The following is a 21,163-nucleotide window of genomic DNA, read 5'->3' as shown; positions in this document are numbered from 1 at the left end:
CAACAAGTTTTTCTACCTGTTCAATTGCCTGTGTTCAATGCTTCTTTCACACCCTTAGCAACATGAGCACTCTTGGCCTCTTTATGCTTTAAAATTGTGCTAATTGTTTTTCTGCCAGCAACAAAAGTATTCTGTTTGTTGCCTTCGAGACACTTTTTGTCATGCTGCGGTATCAGCATGAAAGGGTTGTCAGGTCTAAAAATGAAGTTTGGTTTGATAACCAAGACATTTTTTTCTGTGAGTTTGGTCCAGAACTGAAATGTTCAAGATGGGATATATTCGAGAAACGAGGTTTGACTGTATAATCTCAAAATGTCCTACTGAGATGAAGAAGTAATATTTAGCAGTGAAATCCTTAAAAGAAAATAAGAACATGATCTTGCTTTGGAAGTATGTAGGGAAATAGTAACACACTGTACAGCCAGACTGTGCAGGTAGGGGAGAGAGCTCTAAAGAAGAAAGTGGGTTGTGGCTGAAAACAGACTGGGTCTCTAGGATTTGTTACAAAATAAAAAAAAGTTCATACCATACTAAAAAATTTAGTGGTATAGGATCAAGGTATTTGCAAATAAATTTCAAGCAAACAAACACAAAAATGAGGATTTCAATGGGTCTGAAAAGGCACTCTGGGGCTTAGTCCAAAGGCCTGTGTAGAATTTTCTGAAATACTCCCTCCCTTGAACCTGATTTTTCTCTATTTCATTAATTATAGTATGTGTATCCTTTGCTGCAAATATCTTAAAGTTTCTTTTTAGAAAGAAGAAAAATATAATCTACTATGACAATTTAAAAAAACCACAAAAGCACTTGGGCAACTCTCTGGATATATTTCCAAAGGAAAAACATGGAGTATTAATATTCTCAAAACTAAGATCAATAAATAATCTAGTTTTTGTAATAACAACACCAACTTACCATTATGGACCGAAGACCTCGTGCACCTGTTTTTCGTTCTAGTGCCAATCTGGCTATAGCTTTCAAAGCATCCTCAGTAACATTCAGTTCACACTAAAAATAGATTTAAAAGAAGTAAGAACTTAGATAATACTTGGTGATATTTTCCTAATATAACCATATAGCATTTGATCTATTAACTGTTACTACCTACCACCATTACTAGTCTATTTAGAACAAAAAGGAACCAATGCCTAGACTTTACAGATAAGAAAGAGTCAGAGGGGTAAGTACACTGATTCACTTAGAAATACAGGGCCAGAATCTTATGTTTTGACTGACCCTATCTATCCCCTTTCAGAATAAAGGATTTTTAGACTCTCAATTTCTTACTAGAAAACATACATTTTAAAGAGTGTTACTAAACTTTAGATAAGCCTCTCTAAATTACCACGCATTTCCAAATAGAGTTCAAATTATTGAGAATATACCCCCAAGACATTTTCAAAGTACTTTGGAACATAAATTTTATAAAACCTTAGTATTAAGCATCTTTTGTTATTAATTTCTACCTCCAGAAAACATAAAATTTAAGTGAGACATTTGTCTCTCATGGTTTTTTAGAACCTTGCCTTCAAGAAGCACCACTTGCCCTGTATAGCTCAGGTGGTTGGAGTGTCGTCCCATCCACCAGAGGATGGCGGGTTTGATTTCTGGTCAGGGCACAGGCCCAGGTCACAGGTTCAATCCCTGGTTGGGGCGCGTGTGGGAGGCAATCTAGCAATGTTTTTCTTTCATAATGATGTTTCTCTCTCCCTCCCTCCCTTCCTCTCTCTAAGATAAAAAACAACAACAAAAACCCCCCCACCACTTGTTTCTATCAATTAACCTATTTTGTCCTTAATTCTTGAAAAGGTTTTTTTTCTAGATTAACATGGACTTTCATTCAACAATTACTGAACCCCTTATGTGATTATATTTTAGAGACTAAATGATGAATGAGACACTCTCTTTGACCTCAAAGAACTTACTCTACTAGGTGGTGACAACTTAGCAAACCACCATTTACAACACAGTGTATGCACATTGTGCTAAGGGAGCACCAAAGTGGGGGCATCTAAATAAGACCAGGGGACCAAGAAGGATTTTAAGGAGGGGTGTAAGATAATTAATTAGCTTTGTGTTTACTCATTCAATAAATATTTATTAAGAACTTAATAGCTGTTTGCTGGGCACTGTGCTTAATAATTTAAAAACGGTACGATCTGGAAGTAAAGTGGAAGATAATGATGGTGGTGATGGTCATAAACAGATTTGAGACAGGGAAACTGACCAATTAGAGACCAAATGCATGGGTCAAGACAAAGGAGCTTGAGTTGAGGTAGTGGCAAGGCAATGGAGAGGAGACTACTATTTAGAGATTACTGTGTCTGGCTTGAGGGATTTAGAGTAGGCTGCTGGAATAATCTGTAATAATAAAAGCATAATATGCTAATTAGACAGGACATCTTCCGGATGAAGCTGGGGCTGCGCGGGAAGCCCGGGTCCCGGGTGCCTGCCTGCGCCCAGAGGGAAGCCAGGGTCTCGGGTGCCAGAGGGAAGCTGGTGCCGGCAGCCAGGGGGAAGAAAGGCCTACTCTTGCACGAATTTCATGCATTGGGCCTCTAGTATATATATATTTATTTATCTTTAAACTTTAAACTACAATGAAGATTTTAATTGTGACAAATAAAGCCAACTCATAAATGTCTAATATAATAAAATGTACCTTCCCTGATTCAAGATCTATATTTAATGAGGAATAGGCTGGTATTCCAGATGAATATGACTGCTTTTTTATTTTTTTATATTTTTTATTGTTTTTATTGCTTTTTTATAGAGAGGAAGAGAGAGGAATAGAGAGTTAGAAACATCGATGAGAGAAACATCGATCAGCTGCCTCCTGCACACCCACTCCTGGGAATGTGCCCGCAACCAAGGTACATGCCCTTGACCAGAATCGAACCTGGGACCCTTCAGTCCGCAGGCCGATGCTCTATCCACTGAGCCAAACCAGTCAGGGCTGCTTTTTTATTTTTTACTAGAGGCCTGGAGCACAGATTTGTACACCATTGGGGTCCCTTGTCCCTCGGCCTGGCCTGCAGGGATGAGGCCAAAACTGGCTCTCTGACATCCTCCAAGGGGTCCCAAATTGCAAGAGGGCACAGGCCAGGCTGAGGGACCCCACCGGTGCATGATCATGGCTGGGGAGGGACCTCGGGAAGGCTCCAGGGTATGTCTGGCTCATCTCGCCCAGTCCCAATCGGCGGGACCCCAGCAGCAAGCTAATATACCAGTCAGAGCGTCTTCCCTCTGGTGGTCAGCGTGCTTCATAGCGACTGGTCAAACAAACAGTTGGACACTTAGCATATTAGGCTTTTATATATATAGATGCTAATATATGCAGTTTCAATAGCAAAAAACATTAACTAAGTATGAAAAATAAAAATCTAACCTTATCCATGCTGAATAAGGCCTGGTACTGAGGAATAACAGCATTACGTGGCTCAGTTAGTATTTGTACAAGTGTTTTCTCATCTAGGCTATGTAAAGGAACTACCACAGGCAACCGTCCCACAAACTCAGGAATCATGCCAAATTCAATGAGATCTCTTGCTTCTACATGACGTAATAATCGATCTTTTTCTTCAATGTCTTGGTGAGTATTTGATTCGCCACTTCGATTGGCAAGGTCTGCAGCAGCTGCAGCCCTTCTGCCTTTTCCAAGATTTGATGGTGTTCCAAATCCAAGATACTGCCAAAGAACAGATGGATGTTATAAACAGCAGAATGAAGTTGCATTGTACTAAGTACTTTGCATGCATGTCTCATGTGATCTTTGCAACAGAAGAAAGTTCTATCATCATTCACATTTTACAAATAAAGCAAATGGGTCTAGAAAGATTAAATACCTTGTCAAAGCTCTTGTTGCTGAAGTGGTAAAGGCAGGATTTGAACTCAGGTCTATCTACCTTCAGAATTGAGAACCTATAATAACCAACTCTCAAAGAATGATTTCTAGTAAAGTAGATAAGTAAGAAGTCCTTAGAACTCAGATAATGATATTTGAGTTTTTCTGAGACCTGTGAACTAGTGTGATTTCCAAAATAGGTAAGAACTATGAAAATGGAGATGGTAATTATTGTGTAACCAAAGTTAATTTTATAATACTTTAAACAGGAGTAGTGCCTTCAGAACAAGCAGCGTGATAAAGAAATTATCCAGCCCTAGTTGCTTTGGCTCAGTGGATAGAGCGTCGGCCTGCGGACTCAAGGGTCCCAGGTTCGATTCCGGTCAAGGGCATGTACCTTGGTTGCGGCCACATTCCCAGTAGGGGACATGCAGGAGGCAACTGATCGATGTTTCTCTCTCATCAATGTTTCTAACTCTCTATCCCTCTCCCTTCCTCTCTGTAAAAAATCAATAAAAAATATTTTTTAAAAAATATACAAACAAAAACACATGTATTAATAAATAAATAAATAAATAAATAAAATAAAGGGTCCCAGGTTTGATTCCAGTCAAGGGCATGTGCCTGGGTTGCAGGCTTGATCCCCAGTGTGGAGCGTGCAGGAGACAACCAATCAATGATTCTCTCTCATCACTGATGTTGCTATCTCTCTCTCCCTCTCCCTTCCTTTCTGAAATAAATAAAAATGTATTTTTAAAAAATTATCCATAAGGGTCGTAAGTCACTGCTAAGCATTCTATTAAAATCATGATTTGGGGTTACATATATCAACCTATGAATTAGAATAATTTAAGATTCGATTTTTAAAACAACACATAAGGATAACATCAAACAAGAATGCTAAGTTTGCTGCAAAAGGTTGGACCTCTAAGGTGTATGGATCTTGCTTCAGTCAATATAAAAGAACTATACTCTAGGTCAGTGGTCGGCAAACTCATTAGTCAACAGAGCCAAATATCAACAGTACAATGATTGAAATTTCTTTTGAGAGCCAAATTTTTTAAGCTTAAACTATATAGGTAGGTACACTGTTATTAACTTAATTAATAATTTTGGATTGAGTACTTAGTATTAACAACATGAGTTCAATACACTAATATATTTATGGAATGCCTATTATGTGTCTAAGGCTGGAGATAACATGACATCCTTCTGGAACTTACATTCTAGTGAGGAAGATCAACTTTAAATAAATAAATAGTCACATCAAATAATTGTAGTTGTCATGAGTGCTAAGGAAGGAAATAAACAGTAAGCGAGAGAAGTTATTTAGCAAGGTTAGGCATTTAAACCCCTCTAAGCAGATAAGTTTCATTTTATAATAATAAAGTCACCAACACAAAATAATTACAATTCTTAAATTGATGACAAAAATACCTGTAGGATTTGCAGCTGGTTGGAAAAATACAGGTAACTTTATGCTTCAAGTAGGTACTTTTGTCACCAGCGTGCGATTTGTGGACGCGACTAGCACTAACCACTGCACATGAGACTGCTGACTGACTGGCTCACTCAACTCGTGCATGAATCTCGCGCACCTCCCCGGTGCTGCGTATTCCACAACCCGCCTGCGCCGTGTCTCCCGTCGCCCAACCGACCGACACCCCCCACTTCCGAACCACTTCTTCAAAATAGACTCGCCCAGGCCGAAAACCGACTTCTGCACATGGGCCACGAAGTTTCAATCGCACTGTACATGCCCACACGTGGTATTTTGTGGAAGAGCCACACTCAAGGGGCCAAAGAGCCGCGGTTTGCCGACTACTGCTCTAGGTAATTATCAGAAAGCTTAATTTTGACGTCATACAGCTTTTGTCAAAAGTATAAGCACATGATGTATGAGAAAACAGAGTAAGTTAAAAATCAATTCCTCTGGCCTGGCAGGTGTGGCTCAGCAGTTGAGCGTCAACCCAGAAACCAAAAGGTCACCAGTTCAATTCCTGGCCAGGGCATATGCCTGGGTTGTGGGCTCAATCCCCAGTGGGGGATGTGTAGGAGGCAGCCGATTGATGGTGTTCCTCTCTCATTGATGTTTCTCTCTCTCTATCCCTCTCCCTTTCTCTCTCTCTGAAAAAATCAATAAAAACATATTTTTAAAAAATCAATTCCTCTGATTCTCCAAGCTGTGTACATGAACAGTTAGTGTATAGGAAAGCAAAATACCTTTCATTCAATAATTTAAACACTTATTAAGCATATTTCATATATAAGCATATCTAGTAATAAAAGTATACATATTTTTATGTAAGTATAAACATTAAGCAATTACTACAGTGGTTCTCAACCTTCCTAATGCTGCGACCCTTTAATATAGTTCTTTATGTTGTGGTGACCCCCAATTTCATTGTTACAAATTGAACATAATTAAAGCATAGTGATTAATCACAAAAACAGTATGTAATTATATATGTGTTTTCCAATGGTCTTAGGCGACCCCTGTGAAAGGGTCGTTCGACCCCCAATGGGGTCACGACCCACAGGTTGAGAAACGCTGAATTTCTATAAAACACTGGCGATACAAACCTGAACACAGTCCTTACCCTAAAAGGACTTATTGAGAGTGAGAACACATGAAGGTATTAAAGTATCATAGATGTAATAAAGAACAACTGTACAGCAAACAATGGCAGTGGAAAGGAGGAAAAGGCACATGCAGGGGAGTGAAGGTAGGAGGTGAAAGCCTTCACAGAGGAATTGCCTAATCATTTAACAGACTTAGTCTTTAAGGATGAACACATATTTGCCAACTAGATTGAGGTAGTGGAGGGCATGAGCTCAAGGAATAAAACTTAGGACTACAAGCACTTTGATATGGTTGGAATAAAAGTATATTATTTTAACACCAGAGGCCTGATGCACGAAATTTGTGCAAGAGTAGGCCCTCATAGCCCTGACTTCGTCTGGACAGTAGTTCTGCTGTTCGGCCATTTGGTCGATTTGCATATTACACTTTTATTATTATAGATTATTATAGATAGATTGTAACCCTGGCTTTCAGTGAGGGTTGATAAAACAAAAGACATGTGTTTAGGATTAAATGTGTTTAATCCTCTGTAAAATCACAGTTGAAGACCCTTATGAAAAGGAATTTTCATAAAGATCTATATGACAAACTTTTTTAATCTCTCTCCTCAAGACCTCATATGACCCAAACCTTCCTTCTATATTCTTCTCATCTCTTTTCTCATATTACTTTTAACTGTTCTTTTCTACATTTTAGCTTCAAATTCTCTTTTGAAATTATGAATTATAAATAAATATCAGAACATTGTCCCTGCCTTAGGTTACAGAATTTCAAATATAAAGTTATCTTTCTCTCTCTCTCACATACACACACAGAGAAATAACATCTTTCTAATTTATTTGGCTAATTTATGCAAAATTTCAAAAGCAAAAAAAAACACCAATTAAGAATATGGAAATGCTATCCGTGCTGAGTAAGGCCTGGTACTGAGGAATAACAGCATTACATTGCTTTGTTAGTATTTGTACAAAAGTTTTCTCATCTAGACTATGCAAAGGGATTACCACAGGCAACCCTTCCATTAGCAGCATTGTATTTTTATACTACTAAACTGCTACTGAAACGAGTGCATGCAAAGCCAAGGAGAGAGACTTAAAGCAAGTGATACAGCAAAGAGCTGATATGATATATTCATTTAGGTAGAATGTTATGTTATGTAAAAGGGATGATTTGTGGCTAGGCATTATATAAAACACATGGAAAATACAGGTCTTTTGGGCTTCTATCTTGCTATTATATTTTACTATAATCAGTCAATAAATAGATACGGGGCATGTACCTTGAAGATATGAAGAAATAAGTTCCAGTTAAAAATCAAGGTTTATAAGAATATTCAGGAAACATCTATAAAACTATGTGGGATTCACAACCCTTGCTCCAATCCCCAAATTGCTCCCTTCCATTTGTCAGCAGGGGCAATGGAGACCAGCTCTTTATTGGGCTTCAGTGAATTGAGTAAGAGGAATAAATAGAAATTTTACTGATACAACACCTACCTCAAATAATAAAATAACACCTTAAAGGAAATAGAAAATTGATATAATCAAGTTATACTTTTTAAATGTCCAAATATATATATAGTCCCAAAAAATATATACACACTTTAACAGCTGATAACTCACTTTTCACTCCTTTTCAGGTTTAACTGATTTGAAATAATGGGTGAAGTCAGATTAAGCTTTGAACAAAGAAAATTTTTCCTGAAGTGCCACTAGACTCTTTTTTATGAGGATACATAAAAGATAACGTTTTATGGTATAAAACCAGCAACAATCAATGAATTGAGGGCACACAAATACCAAATGAAATGATTCTTGATGTTTGAGATTCTATTGCTTCACTAGAGGCCTGGTGCACAAAATTCGTATGGGAGGTGGGGGGGTCTGCACCCTCTCAAATCTGGGACCCCTCGGGGGATGTCCGACTGCCGGTTTAGGCCCCATGGGATGGGGTCTAAACTGGCAGTCAGACATCCCTCTCACAATCCAGGACTGCTGGCTCCTAACCACTTGCCTGCCTACCGGCTTGATTGCCGCCTAACTGCTCCCCTGCCAGCCTGACGGCCCCCAATTGCCCTCCCTGATGGCCCCCAACTGCCCTCCCCTGCCGGCCTCATGGCCCCCTACTGCCCTCCCCTGCTGGCCTGACTGCCCCTAACCGCCTCTGCCTTGGCCCCCACGACTGTGGCTTTGCCCGGAAGGAAGTCAAACAGTAGGAAGATGTCCAGTCTCTTGGTCTAATTAGCATATTACCGTTTTATTAGTATAGATGTTATCAGCTGTGCCTGGACCAGAACAGTCATCAGTTTGAAAACAGGCACTGACGAAAAAAACAACATTCATTTCTGTAGATTCTTTTACATTTTGAAAATGAACTGTATGTTAATAAGTACTGACTAATCATTCCAAGTGTGTATACATTTTTTGGGGACATCCTGTACATGGATGATATTTAGAAATATTCTAATTTGCTACTCTAAAATAAAAAAATTAAAAAACTAGAAATATGTTTCTGGTATGCTCTAAGAAAACCTTAACTCTTTAAAATTCACAACTGGCAGCCAGCACATATGAGAATAGAAAATGAGTATCCATCCTCTGTAACTTCAAATGTTCTGTATCCCAGTAACTCCTCAGAAAAACTTACCTTTTCATTTTTCCTCCTGCTGATGATTCTGTCTAAACCATTGAAAGCACCAGATGCAACAAACAGGATGTTTGTTGTATCAACTTGTACTGTTTCTCCACGTAACTTGCGGGAATTCTTTTCTGGAACATTGACTATTGTGCCTTCTAGTAGTTTCAATAAGCCCTATAGAATGAATGATTTTTAGCATCATCATATAAGTGTATTATTTATTATACTTTAGATAATGGGATTCAATGGGGAAAATAATATGTGGTTATAGTCAATGAGCATAGCTAAAGAAAACTCCATTTCTAGAAGTAACATGAAAATCTAATGCACTATCACATTAATAATTAATAAATTTATTTGGAATAGTTTCGAGACTCCTGATGCATTTAGAAATCAATCAACTGAGAGGTTGTTTTTGATAGTAAAGACATAATTCTGACATTAAGACAGAATTATGCCTCTAAGATGGTACCCAACCATTGTAGGAACATTCAAAATTTTGAAAATAGTTAAAGATTTATCTTTCATATAAATAAAAATTTTATTATACTCCTAGTATTAAACTTTGAGAATATCTATATTTTGAGATGCCTTTATAAAAAATTATCCAGCACATCTTCTAACTGTGATTGTACCTATGTCTTGGTCAGAAAAAGAAAGCAATTTCCTTATCCTGTATTTATGTCATAATTTGTTACCAGTAAAAGGTCATTTGACCAACATATCATTAGGACTTCAATTATGACCCTACAAGGAATGAAACACTATTTCATCACACCTTATAACTAATTGAAAAGAATAAGATACAAGTACATAGTTCATCTGTGTCTAGTTAGAACCAGAACTTTCTTTAAGAGTCCTCTAAATATGTTTAACTGGGCCTTTGAGGAATAAAACCAACAGAAATTAAATTTTACTTTTTTTCTGTTCTTTAAAATATTTTCAATTTCCTAAGAAAGGTTATTTGGTATTTAAAATTGCCAAGAGCTTTCTCTTAGGATCTGAAGTACATTAAAGTGGTTATGTGGAGTTTGGGGGTGGGAAAAATAAACAAAACAGAATCTAATTGAATATGAAACCAAACGTACAATATTGGGAGGTTGATGTATTCCCTTCCTTTTAGTGGGCTTGAACAAAATATTCAACTGCTTACTTGCTGAACGCCTTCTCCACCTACATCCCGTAACTGATGAATGCCTGGCACACTGCCAATCTTATCTACTTCATCCAGAAAGACAATTCCTATAATTTAAGGAGGAGTCTATTTATAATATGAAAAAGATATACACAAGATCACCTCAGCTTTTAAATACTAGGTAGCCAGAGAGCAAGGTTATTTAATCTTTCACACTTAACATATAGAAATATATAAACATGAACTGCTATCTGTCCCATTCATCATTTCGTGCAAATGTTTTATAATTCATTTTATAGAATATCACTTGGGTATGATAACTAATTCTCTCTGACAATAGCAGTCTGTCCCACTCATGTTTTCAGGTTCTTTATTCTAGGAGTTGAGATAGAGGCATAGTGTAGATTCTAGAAGCATGAGGTACACGTAGTGCTGATACTAGTAAAACTTTGGCTTACTCTTTCCCAACTATATTACTGTCTTAAAGGAATTTGTCGAGCTCTTCATGTAAACAAGGACAGATGCTAGATGGGGAAAGGAGAAATGCAGCATCTATGATATCCCATAGGGCAACAGGCTAATCTGTTTCTAGATTCATCTTCCCCTCCCCACCCCAGCAATCAGAGTCTGGAGGAGAGTCAGAACAGCAAACACAATGATAGTATTAAGGATCTAACAGAATAATAATTTAGCCAATTTTTACCCTAGTAATCAACTAATGACAATAGGACAAAGCAAACTTTGTGGCCCTTAGTCAGTATACTAGAAAACATTTAACATAGGTACTTATATGTAATTACAGAATTTTACTCGATGCAAAATAATAATTACATTAGCTCTTACTGAATATTAGACTGCTTCCTCAATAGACTACATCTGGGGATAGACAAGCAAGTTATTCTGAAAACATACCTTGTTGTGCTTTTTCTACATTGTAATTGGCATCTTGGAGCAGTTTGGCAATCACAGATTCAATATCTTCACCTACATATCCAGCCTGAGTCAAAGTTGTACAGTCACAGATAGCAAAAGGAACATCAAGGCATTTAGCTAGAGTTTGTGCCAGCAGAGTTTTACCTACAAACAGAAACAGTAACTAAAAGTTTACTGAAAATATGTTGAAGTACAAATTTTCTACTAAAATACAAAATAAATTGGAATGGTATATAAGAAGAAAATCATTGAGCCCTAGCCGGTTTGGCTCAGTGGATAGAGCGTCGGTACAGCCTGAAGAGTTACAGGTTTGATTCCTGTCAAGGGCACATGCCCAGGTTGTGGGCTTGATCCCCAGTAGGGGGTGTGCAGGAGGCAGCCAATCAATGATTCTCTCTCATCATTGATGTTTCTCTCTCTCCCTCTCTCTTCCTCTCTGAAATCAATAAAAAAAAAATTATAAAAAAAAGAAAATCACTGTTACATCTTTTCTCCACTATTATTCAGATCTAATGTCATTTTACTTTTATTATTCCTAATAAGATGTTAGAAACTGGCCTAAAGGGCAATACCAAGGTCTCAAATTCAGCTTGAAGCCTATGCAGAAATATTGATAATGTATGAATAAGATTGGCCTTAGATTTTTTTCTCAAGAGCCAAGGTCTCTCAATCACAAAACACAGGTTACAAAATCATTTACATTCTATTTTTTAAAATGAGTAGTACATTTTTTCAGGAAGTTATTTACCTGACCCAGTTGGTCCAAGCAGCAAAATATTACTCTTTTCAAGTTTTATGTCATCATGGGCAGAATCCAATACTTCACCTCCTCGTTTTTCCTGAGGCATTTGTTGATTTACCTGTTGCTGCATTGATGCTCCTAAAGCATTACCATGTGGACTAATTCCAGCTATCTGAAGCAATTCTGAAAAAAAGTCAAAGGAATTACTAGAGTTTCATTTTATTTTATTTGAAAAAATGCCTAATAAAACCTTATGTCTAAAACCAATCACTTATTTAGAAAAATTTAAGTATTTTGGGAATCTGTCTTACCTAAAAAGAAAGAAAATTTCCAGTTATCTAGTGACAAAATTACAAGGCACAGTGATTATTTAGGGAACCTCAAGCAAAGAAAATTGATTCTTTTTATCCTCCCCTCCTTATTTATGTAAACCTGTATGAAGAAAGCCCTTCACTCAAGGGAAGGCAATATAATGGAAAGAGAACAGTGTTAGGAGTCAGAAAATCTTAGTTTTGATCCTTTGTCTGTAAATGGCTATATGATTTGGGGCAAGTCTATAAAGTTAGTGCTGTTTCCTAATCTATAAAATGGCAACAATTAAGTATAAGAATAAAATGCAATTGATTTGGAGGCACTTGAAAGATTTTTTTTTTTCAGTACATATGAAAAGAAGCATAGCTGTAGAGGAAAACACTGAACTAAGAAAGAGAGAACTTGGTTCTGGTCTCATAGGTCCATGGCAAGTCACTTAACTTTACTGGGCCTGCTACCTTACTATAAAGTGAAAATACTGAGCCATATGATCTCCAGTCTCTTCCACATCTAAGAATAATTCTGTGAGTCTCCCAGAGAAACCAAATATGGTAAGACTCACTATCCCTGGCCCTATCTGAATCTAATTTTATAGAATCTCCACTGGATATTTCTAATCCCTTTATTAAAGATACAAAGCTTAAGTAGATGGGACTGATATTGTTGGTGAACTATCAGTTTATCAGCAGATCTCTAAAACTAATCATACTTGCTTATATATTCTGAATTTATTTTTAGGTTGTTTCTAATAAATGGGCTAAGAATATTAGTACTTTCCAATGCATTATTTTAATGAAACCAATAGTGTGAGCAGACAAAAATATTTATGGTCCTTTCCATCTGGCGGTCACTTTCAAACTATCTTAGTGGTCACACTTAAGGTAAAGTGTTATTCTACTCATCAGAAATAATAGGATTTAATAAACATTTGAATTTAAGTAAATTGCACTACAGTTGAGAATTAATGATTGACTAACTCACAATGCTATGCCTCATTACAATCCACATCATGCAAAAAAAATGCAGTCCCCTATTTTAGTGAAATTAGCTAGTTGTCCCTAACAAAATTGTTTGTTTTTTAAATTTCAGCAAAATCTAGATAGAAATTGTGACAATATAAGAAGAGGCTGGCTCAAGTATAGGTCTGTCCCATAAGGAAAAAATAATTTAGGTGAATAATTTGAATAAAGTCACAAGAAGCACATTAACTACAATGGAGTCACATGATGCATGTATTTAACTTACTCAATGATTTAAGTTTTAAAAAGAGGAATACTTTAAATAGTGCAGAAGTTATGTTAATTATTACATTTTATGAAAATATGCCACAGTAAACTTGAGATAACTCTCCTGTTCTTTTGGTTAGTCTCTGTTTCTGCATATCTCTACCTGCAAAAGCACCTCTCTATAATGAGCAGAACTATGGACAGGCAGGCTAGCACAGTGATTAGATGCATGAACATCATCAGCTGTGTGTGGCCCTGGACAAATTACTTAAAATTTCTGTTCTTCAATTTTCTCATCTGTAAAATGAGAGTGAAAATACATTTTTGTCTTACAGGTATTGGAAAGATTAAATGAGTTTATATATGTAATATATGTGCCTGGCAGATCCTATAATAAAAGGCTAATATGCAAATTGACTGAACGGCAGAACAACCGGTCGCTATGATGTGCACTGACCACCAGGGGAAGATGCTCCACGCAGGAGCTGCCCCCTGGTGGTCAGTGCACTCCCACAGGGGGAGCGCCACTCAGCCATAAGCCCTGAGCTGGGCTCAGGCTGGTGAGTGCAGGTGGAGGCAGGAGCCTCTCCCACCTCCACAGCAGCACTAAAGATGTCCAATTGCCGGCTTAGGCCCGCTCCCCGCCAAGGGCTCCCGAACTGGGAGAGGGTGCAGGCCGGGGTGAGGGACTCTCCTTCCCCCTCCCCAAGTGCATGAATTTCGTGCACTGGGCCTCTAGTAGTTTTATAAGTGTCATAGAAGAATTTGCTATCAGCATTGCTATTTTGCTAGTGTTTAATTATTTCTATAATATAGCCCTTAAATGCAAGCCAACTATTTCATCTAATGCTCAGCTTAAGAAAAACATCTGTTCCAATGATGGAGAAAAAACTATCATCTTTTTTTTTAGTTGGTTTTCTCTTCTTTTTGTACAAGGAAATGAACAAGCGCATGAACAAGACCTGAATAATGTCGCAGTCCCAGTTTCCAGTCACTTTGTTCCAAATACAGACTGTAAATTTTTATGGCATGGGGTACATCTACCATCAGTCAGTTTTATTATGTAGTATGTTGGTATCATGTGATTTCCAAAGGAACTTTCAAGAATATTTTGATTATATATGTCTTTGGCCTAATGCCCTAACTTTAGAACTTAAAACCCCACATAGGACAAGACTAAATTATACTGAAAATAAATTCTATTTAAGCTTTCAATATATTAATTTCCAAGTCAATCAATATATATATAATTATAAATTGCTTTTATCTAGGTTTGTAAGTATTACTTGTTAACATTTAAATTACATTAAATCACTACATATGTCATATATATTTATATTCACTATAAATTTTTCTTTACTAGTTTTATAAGCCATCTGCCCAAATTTATGAATATTGACAGCATATTTGATTATATTTTTAGGTTATAAAATATGTATTATACATGCACTTAAACTGTATTATTTAGATCTCACAGTCTTACATGTAATCTAATTCTATTGCACTTACTGTGTTTCTTAATTTTATCATGCATGGTATAATCATTTCCATACAATTTAAAAATAACTAGAGATAATATCATTCTATTACTTATAATAAATCTCATGCCAGAGTTGGTAAACTGATTATGTTCTCATGGCACATCCTATATATATAGTACCACTTCAATTAGTAGGTATATAATACTGATTAGTCAAAGGCAAAGTAAAAGTATCAAACTTAAGTGAATAAGTGAAAAATGTTCATACTGGTTTATTATCTGTTTACTTGTGTTTGTTATTTTAATTACTGAAAAAAAGGCCACAAAAATCTTTTTATGATATCCCTGGAATCTTCACCCTCTCTGTGTAGCAATTATATCCACCTCCAAAGGAATGGGTGCAAGACATCAGAATAGCCACTATCCTTGATGTATCAGGTCCTTCCACACCAGGGGTCCTCAAACTACGGCTCGCGGGCCACATGCAAATACAAATATTGTATTTGTTCCCGTTTTGTTTATTTACTTCAAAATAAGATATGTGCAGTGTGCACAGGAATTTGTTCATAGTTTTTTTTTTAAACTATAGTCCGGCCCTCCAACGGTCTGAGGGACAGTGAACTGGCCCCCTGTTTAAAAAGTCTGAGGACCCCTGTTCCACACCCTCAATCAGACTTTCTGATGCTTATAGGGGCAATCAAGGGCTGGAAACAGTGAGTTGGGTTTATTCATAATTTACAAGCTACACTAAGCTTCATATACACTAAAAAATAAAGTGGTTTTTGGCAAAGAGTAGCCATAAAATAATCGACTTTCCCCAAAATTTCTGTCACTTACAATTATGCAGACCAACTCTAACTGTAAAGCAAAAAAAAATAAAATAAGAAAAAAAATATATATGGCAAACTATAGATTTTTACAAATACAACTCCTGTTATTATGTAGGTCTACATTTAGGGAGAAAAACTATATATAATACTTTTTATCTCTCTACATTATGCTTTACAAAATACAACAAAATAGATCAAATCAACTATCTGAAATAAGCCAATATATACAAACTACACAAATTAGTTATGAAAAACTATTCCAAAGTTATATATACCATATATGATAAACATGTTTATGTAATATACAACATCTTTCTTGGTAATACACAAACAAATACATGTCCCCCATTACTATTGCTGACATACTTCACTGAGGTAAATCTCAAAGGGAAGAATGATTACAGAGGACCTGAGGAAAGGTCACTTACTTGTAAATCTGTACTCATCCTCTCGTCTTCTTATTTCTAACTCTAAGAAAGAGGATGAAAATGGCAACATGAAAATATTATATATTTGTTTAGGGGAACAAACAAGGAGTAGTCCACTTCTTGTCTCTTGCAAATAAAGAATATGTTCATTAACTTTCTTTAGCTTTTCAAACATTATGAAGAATCTATATGCTGCATCCTTTCTACATTAAAAAACAACAACCCAAGCATACTTAATGATGGCTGTCCAGTTGCTAATGTTCACATTTGTCAAATATAAAGTTGGTATCTATTTTAAGAAAAGAGTAGTAATAATTTAAGTCTTCAATAAGTGTTTAAACCCCTCATACTATAAATACTTCATAACCATTTATTTTTCTAGAACTAGAACAGCTAATTATTGATTTGTTGACTGAAGAAACCAGAAAAAATCCTTTTGCTTCATGACTAGGCCGTGCTATTTGGACCTTATAAAATGAAGGTTTTAAATCTTCATTAGTTATTATGACTTATGCTTTCTAAAAATAGAGTAACTGATGCTACCACATAACTACTTTGCAGTAAGTTCAACAAGTGAACAAGTGTTTTCATTGAGCTAGTTCTATATTTAGTAGCTACTGAAAGTAATCAAAAGATATTGTAGTTTATAAATGTAAGTAGTTAGCAAAACTCCCTCAAATTGTAAAATGATGACTAAAAGAATATAAAATGATAGCTGTAGGCCTAAGTAAGAAATCAGGACTCCATGGCCCATAACAACAACAAAATTTTAAATATTAACATTTTACTCTATTCAGTTTTTTTTAAAAATAAAGTCATTCTATTAGTATAACACACATTGCCCTGGCCAGTATGGCTCAGTTGGTTGAGCATCATCCTGTGCACCATGGAGGTTGCCAGTTCCATTCCTGGTCAAGGGCACATGCCGAGGTTGCAGGCTCAATTCTGGATAGGGTTCGTGCAGGAGGCAGTCAACAGATGTTGTGCTCTCACATCAATGTTTCTCTTTCTCCCTTCCTTCCCATAATCAATAAACTATTCTATAAAAAATATACACGACACATTATTGTGCACAGAATGTTGAGATTACACAGTTTATTGGTATAGTAGAATCAATCATTAATAGGAATTATACTTTGAATCACTTACAAATTTGCCCCTAACCTTGTGCACTGTAGTTGGGGTCCATTATATATATATATATATATATATATATATATATATATATATATATATGACTTAGGCAAATGAAATTCTGTATCCTGAACTCAAAAGAGAAGAGATCTCAGAGTCAAAAAGAGCACTGCAAAGATAGGTTCATGGGGAACTAGTTGTGGTGAGGTCTATAATTCAAAGGTGTTATCTCAATCTCTACCTCAGTAACTTTCAAACATTTTTCACTGAGAACCTTGGTAAGAAATACATTTTACTCTGTGACTGAGAACCCATGCACATATAACTAAAAGAAAAAGTTTTAAACAATACAGTTAAATGCACTCTGGTATTTTCTATTAATATCTATTAACTTTTTTTAATGCCAAAATCATTTCAGTACTTTGAAAAATGCTGTACTATACTAAAAGCATTTTAAGACAAAAACAAGGAGTTGCAATAAATATTACTTCTAGGCATAGTAATCTCTATTTTGGTCAATTATCAAAACACTAACCTCTAGGTGTTAATGATGTCTGCTTCTCAACCTCTGCTTGCTGCCTCAGATTAGTTGGAATATTATTATATATTCTCTTGTAATGATTGTACACGGCAACTGAAAGCACCTTCTTAGCAAATGACTGGCCAACAACATACTTGTCGAGGTAGTTATAAATCTGAAAAATAATCAGGTATGAATAATTTAATGTGAGCTATCATAAAAATACACACATTTAAAAGAAAGTTATACAGTGAACATATTTGCTTCCAGTTTTAAGTTTGAACAAAGACACATCATCAAAAACACAATGCAAGGGCACGATACATTATGTAGCAATGATTCAAGGTCCCAAACCCTACATGTACAAAAACACAATTTATTTGTTCTCTAGCCTAACAAAGTATCACTGGCCTCTTCTAGTGCTACGCTAGTTTCTATTCTATAAACAATGGCACTGATCCTAATTTTTAAGTTAGTATTAAAGTCACTTAGAATACCTACATATGCCACCAAGAGTCTAAAGATATTATCATTAATATAAACATTACAATTAATCCTTTCTAAACCTTTCTCAATCATAGGAATAATATTCTTCACGAAGACAATATATATAAAAGTATCCTTGCCCAGCTGCGGTGGCTCAGTGGTTGAGCTGTTGACCTATGAACCAGGTCAGGGCACATGTCCGGGTTGTGAGCTCAATCCCCAGTGGGGGGCATGCAGGAGGCAGTTGATCAATGATTCTCTCTCATTATTGATGTTTCTATCCCCACTTCCCTTCCTCTTTGAAATCAATAAAAATATATTTTAAAAATACATAAAGGTATCCTTTTAAAAAATAGGCACTATATAATCAAAAGCCATTATACTACCAGTATCTATGCGTTTTAATACAAGCATTTAGCTTTTTCTGATATTAACTTTAAAGCTACTTATTTATCTACATGGCAATATAAAAGCTTTATTCTTCGAAAAAACTAAAGTTCTATTTGATTCTTGGATACTGCCAACAGCTTGGGACATGGGGTAAATTCCTTCAGCTTTCAGTAAATAGAAATTAACTGTTAATATTAACTAACTCTGGAAAAAAAGTTAAATTGCCTAATTATTTTCTAGAACTTTGACTCGAATGTCTAAAGTGTATATAAATCAGAGGAGAATATAAAGCTTAATAGCTACATTTTCTATTACATCATTTATTTTTACATGACAAATTCTTTAGTTGTTGACCATATGCATTAGGTTTAAAAAAATCTTCATTCTTCACAAATTACACTCATGAATTATTAAATCTGCCACAGCAAGTTTAGATGAAGAGACAAATGCATTGGTATCAAAATAGAGTTGAAGAAAGCTACACCAAGACAGAGGATGAGAAATAAGCGAAGAGTACAAACATCTGAAACATGGCCAGAACACAGGGCACACAGCCCAGGAGCAGGGCTCCCTGTTCTCGGAAGGTGCACATCAAGTACCCACCCAATGGGGCTGGTGGTACACTCTGTTGTGTTTCACACAGCCAAATCACAATCTGTCTGAGACTCCTGGAAAGAGCCCAGAACACAAAAGCCACAGCTATCGAGGAGAGTGCCATAAAAAAAATTATTCGCTTCCACTGTTAGCCTGAGGCTATTTTACCATAGACTAATTTAATGGGGGGAGGGGAACTGCAGGCTGGTATTATTTAGGTGGTCAAACTAACAAAAATAAATCCATAGTTGCTCTATTTGAAGGTTATCATTTTAGATTAATTTAGTATTAACACTATTTTAATAATCATCCAACTACATTTCATTGCTACTGAATAGAGTAATCATGACATGGGGAAAAAAGCAACGAACTCCATACCTAAATTCCAAGTATCAAATATCAAAAACAATTTGGCCAAATATAGTCCATATTAATAACTTAGAATATGTGTTTAGGTACTAGTATTAGGATACACTATAAACTGAGGAGAGGGGAGCAATGAAATGCTTTCAAGATCAAATGCTTGTAAGACTTTATACCTTCTTGGGGGGAGGAGGTGGTTTCTGTTGGAATGCCAACTTTACAGCTTCTGCTGCGGATTCTGGTTCTTTAATTATGCTTTTCTTTGAGTCTGCTTCAGATAGCACAACAAAAAAATGATGACATTTTTCGCACTTCACAAAACGGGTGGATGCTGTAAAAGAAGAGTCAGCAGAGAAAAAGAAATAACTCAAACAGTATTTCACCTCAAAGATTCAATGAAAAATAAAACTATGTACTTGACAAAAAGTAGGCTTGTAGTTCACTCCACTAGCCACAAACAGCCTAGTTTACATCTAAGACAGGTGATAAAGATAGATGAATTTAGTCAACTACATTTTCTTCATTTCCACTAGGTTCTGTCATTTTGTAATCTAACACATTAAGAGAAAAGATTGATTGACCTTTCAACTTCCCAAACACTAAAGTTAATTTTTAAAACCACCATAAGAATATTAAAATATTATTTCATTGAAATATGTGAACTGTAAAAAAAGTAAAATACAAGTAAATTAATCTATTTCCCTAATATTTTATTATTAAAAATTTCATACACAGAAGCTGAGAGAGAGAAATCTATTTTAATCTCCCCAAAATATAAAAAAGTATATTTTTTAGGTTCTTCAAGCCTAAAACTAACTTGGTAAGAAGATAAAATTATTTCATACCTTCCTTATTTTTATCTTTAATACTTCCACTGATTCCTATGTCTCTGACTTAAAAACCACTGAGAAACTAACAAAGTAACAATATTCTCAGCCATATTTACTTCATTTAAAGATAATCATACAGCTTTTGAAAACAACACAAGGGCAGTTAAAAGTGAGGGTAAAAATGCTTTCTTAATGGCAATACATCAACGACATAATATCCTGTGTTAAACCAAAAGTGACTTCTTCCTTTCTCTCTTTCTAAAACACAGCTTTAGGATATAGACATATGGCCATAAACTCTTAACCTTTTCTAAGTCTACCTTTACTAAAGGTAACTAGGGAACTCAGAAAGCAGCATGATAGTAGAGAAACCCATACAGACTATTCACAGATTCAAAGCAAAAGATGCATAGAAACTAGTTACATGTTGGTAGGTCTAGGTAATATATTTTTTGTGTAATATAACTAAGGTGAATTTTAATAAAACTAAACATAGTTTTAAAATAATTTTTAAAAATATGATAATCTCTCTCCTTTGGAAATATTATAACACAGATTACAAGAAAAACTTCACTGGCAAATACACCTAAATCTTCAGAAAATAACCTAAATTTTATACAATAGACAATCCCACAAATGAAACATAAATGTAATTATTAATCCAATCAATTTGATTCTTAGGTGTTCCTTCTTAA

The 21,163-nt window shown here is 35.7% G+C and overlaps 1 protein-coding gene across 3 annotated transcripts in view; it reads right to left on the bottom strand.

Moving 5' to 3' along the window:
• CLPX (caseinolytic mitochondrial matrix peptidase chaperone subunit) overlaps positions 1–21,163 on the bottom strand; it is a 43,254-nt gene that overhangs the window by 5,700 nt on the left and 16,391 nt on the right. For 2 of the 3 annotated variants that reach the window (XR_002830410.1, XM_006093392.3), the window contains exons 4-12: positions 19,815–19,969; positions 17,821–17,980; positions 16,152–16,193; positions 11,882–12,058; positions 11,113–11,277; positions 10,219–10,307; positions 9,075–9,239; positions 3,389–3,688; positions 916–1,008 (exon numbers count right to left, since the gene is read on the bottom strand). Coding sequence is in view for 2 of the 3 variants with exons in the window: in XM_006093392.3 (XP_006093454.1) it covers positions 916–1,008; positions 3,389–3,688; positions 9,075–9,239; positions 10,219–10,307; positions 11,113–11,277; positions 11,882–12,058; positions 16,152–16,193; positions 17,821–17,980; positions 19,815–19,969 (1,346 nt within the window). In the remaining variant the exon portion in view is untranslated. The remainder of the gene's footprint in view (positions 1–915; positions 1,009–3,388; positions 3,689–9,074; positions 9,240–10,218; positions 10,308–11,112; positions 11,278–11,881; positions 12,059–16,151; positions 16,194–17,820; positions 17,981–19,814; positions 19,970–21,163) is intronic. The other variant, XM_014459772.2, reaches the window with a different exon arrangement.

Source organism: Myotis lucifugus, unplaced genomic scaffold, assembly GCF_000147115.1.
Source record: "Myotis lucifugus unplaced genomic scaffold, Myoluc2.0 scaffold_115, whole genome shotgun sequence".
NCBI classification, from domain to species: Eukaryota; Metazoa; Chordata; class Mammalia; order Chiroptera; family Vespertilionidae; genus Myotis; species Myotis lucifugus.
This window is presented reverse-complemented; position numbering and strand designations above follow the sequence as displayed.